This window comes from Cyprinodon variegatus, unplaced genomic scaffold, assembly GCF_000732505.1.
Source record: "Cyprinodon variegatus isolate N-32 unplaced genomic scaffold, C_variegatus-1.0 Scaffold1418, whole genome shotgun sequence".
In the NCBI taxonomy this organism is placed as follows: Eukaryota; Metazoa; Chordata; class Actinopteri; order Cyprinodontiformes; family Cyprinodontidae; genus Cyprinodon; species Cyprinodon variegatus.
The window spans coordinates 26,375-28,553 of NW_015151871.1; the positions used below are offsets into that span (position 1 = coordinate 26,375).

At 54.3% G+C, this 2,179-nt stretch overlaps 1 protein-coding gene across 1 annotated transcript in view; it reads right to left on the reverse strand.

Moving 5' to 3' along the window:
• Positions 1–6: 6 nt before the first annotated feature.
• LOC107103309 (dual specificity testis-specific protein kinase 1-like) overlaps positions 7–2,179 on the reverse strand; it is a 17,967-nt gene continuing 15,794 nt past the window's right edge. The window contains exons 6-8 of the mRNA XM_015402966.1: positions 1,714–1,800; positions 1,540–1,630; positions 7–1,313 (exon numbers count right to left, since the gene is read on the reverse strand). Of these exons, the coding sequence (XP_015258452.1) occupies positions 190–1,313; positions 1,540–1,630; positions 1,714–1,800 (1,302 nt within the window). The 3' untranslated portion in view covers positions 7–189. The remainder of the gene's footprint in view (positions 1,314–1,539; positions 1,631–1,713; positions 1,801–2,179) is intronic.

Sequence of the window (2,179 nt, forward strand, 5' to 3'; positions counted from 1 at the left end):
GCTGCGGAACACAAGCATCACTCTGCTGTACGGAGCAGAAGCGATCCACCAGCGTTCCGGAACCTTTGGACCATCTATGGACTCTAACAGACGCGCTGAGGCGTTTCCTTTCAGCCGCCATGATGACCTTCTACCTCCGTCCACCTCTCAGACCATCAGCTTTGGGTTTAAAGTGGGTCAGAGGGGGAGCTAAGACTGCGCCTCCGGCAGGGAGCGGCTGGGCTCACGTGGAGTGGACCGGTCCGTCACCACCAGTCCGTTGCTGCTGCGATACAGGAGCGTTTTGGTAGCGGCGGCTGAGGAAGAGGAAGCACTGCTACCAGTTATTGTACCGTTGAGGTTCTGGTACTGCCGTTGTCGGGGTAACGACGCCCTTCGCCGGGAGACGGGGACAGCCGCTGAGCCACGGAGGCACATGGAGGGGAAACTCAGACCTACTAAGCAGCAGCTTGGACAGGAAGTGACCTCATCTCGTTCTGAGGAGCCTGTGAGGTCAGAGGGCGGGACCTGGCCGTCACTGCATCCATTGGAGTACCGTCCCCGCCCCCATTGGACCGGCTGGCCAATCACCAGCTCCGACAGGTTGTTGTTGTCCAGCTTTGGCAGAGCAGGAAAAGAAGGCGGTCCGTTGGAGATGGGCCGCCGCCAGCCGTTGGTCAGCAGGGGTCTGAGGTGGGCGGAGTTTAGGGGTCTCTTGGCTGGTTCTGGGGACTTGGTGCAGTCCATGGGTTCATGGAGACAGACACTCTCCTCATTGTTCTCCTCCTCCTCCTCCTCCTCCTCCAGCCGCTCCAGAGAAACCATCTCCAGCTCCAGAGGCAGACCAGCATCCCCGCCCCCCTCCTCAGTAACCTCCGTCCTCTCTGACCCCCCCACCGTCCCATCAGCCTCCATAGAGCCAACCTGCCCCCGCCTGCCCTCTTCCTGCCTGCTGTCACAGGGGAACGCTGCAGTCCGGCTGATTTCTGGCGTACTGGGGAGCGACTGACACCTCCTGGGTGGAGCTTGTATCCCTGATGTACCTCTGAGGAGGCGGGGGGAGCAACAGGAATCCCGCGCTGGCAGGGCGAAGGTCAGGGAGATGACCGACTTGCTGGGCGTGTCCAGCAGTTTACACCGCCCGCCGTTTAGGTCTCTGCGGAGGGAGAAGGGGTTGACCCGCGCAGGTGTTCCAAGGAGGGGCGGGGTCAGGGTTCCTGGGGGCGTCATATCTGACTGGCTCCTGGCCAGGCCCTTCCTGGGTTGGCCGTGGTCTCCGGGGTGACAGGGGGAGCTGCGGCGCCGGTATGGGCTGACAGTCACCATCGGCGGCTCTGTTAGCAGCAGAAGCAGACAGCAGTTAGCATTCCTGCAGCTTCCTGTTGGTCTCCGTCACACAGACCCTGACCTCTAATTTACTTTCTAGTCAAATAAAACACTCCAGAGGTTTTCTAAACATGATGTCAGACTAAAATCTTCCTCCTCCTGCTGGTGTCAACAACTAAAAGCAGACCTGGTCTGATCAGATCATGGATGAATAAACCTGATGAAGTGTTTTACCAAGAGTGATGGCTGCGTGTTTGTCCTCTCCTCGCAGGGCCTCCAATGTGGAGACAATATCAGAGAATGAGGGACGTCTCTCTGCACGCATCTGAAAACCAGAAAGAAAAGAAAAACTCAGCCGCGATCTGAGGCCCAGTGAGCAGGAAACAGGAGGGGGAGGGGGGCTCTTACATTACAGCAGGTCACAGCCAGGCTGAAGAACGCCGTGGGGCAATCTCCAATCATGTTCTCAAAGGCTGCAACATCCAGACCAAAGTCCTAAACACACGTTGATGAAGACTTTATTAGAATAACAGTTTTAACCTGCTCTAAGGCTACATCCACTGCAGGCCTTGATACTCAACCCCCGTTTTCTTTGTGAAATGTGATTTATATATAATATATATTTATATATAATATATATATATATATATATATATATATATATATATATATATACGACTTGTGATCTCCTGTGTGAACTGCATTTATACAGCTTAAGCGCCCCACATGCGCTGTGACATCACAAGCATGCTGTGTTTACAGAAGAAAACATGGATGGTAGCGCATCTAGCGATCTTTCCCAACCTTAAAAACTCAATCTTTTCAAAATAAACTCTCCTCTCCGCATCATCGTCTGCCATGGTTCCTTTTTTCT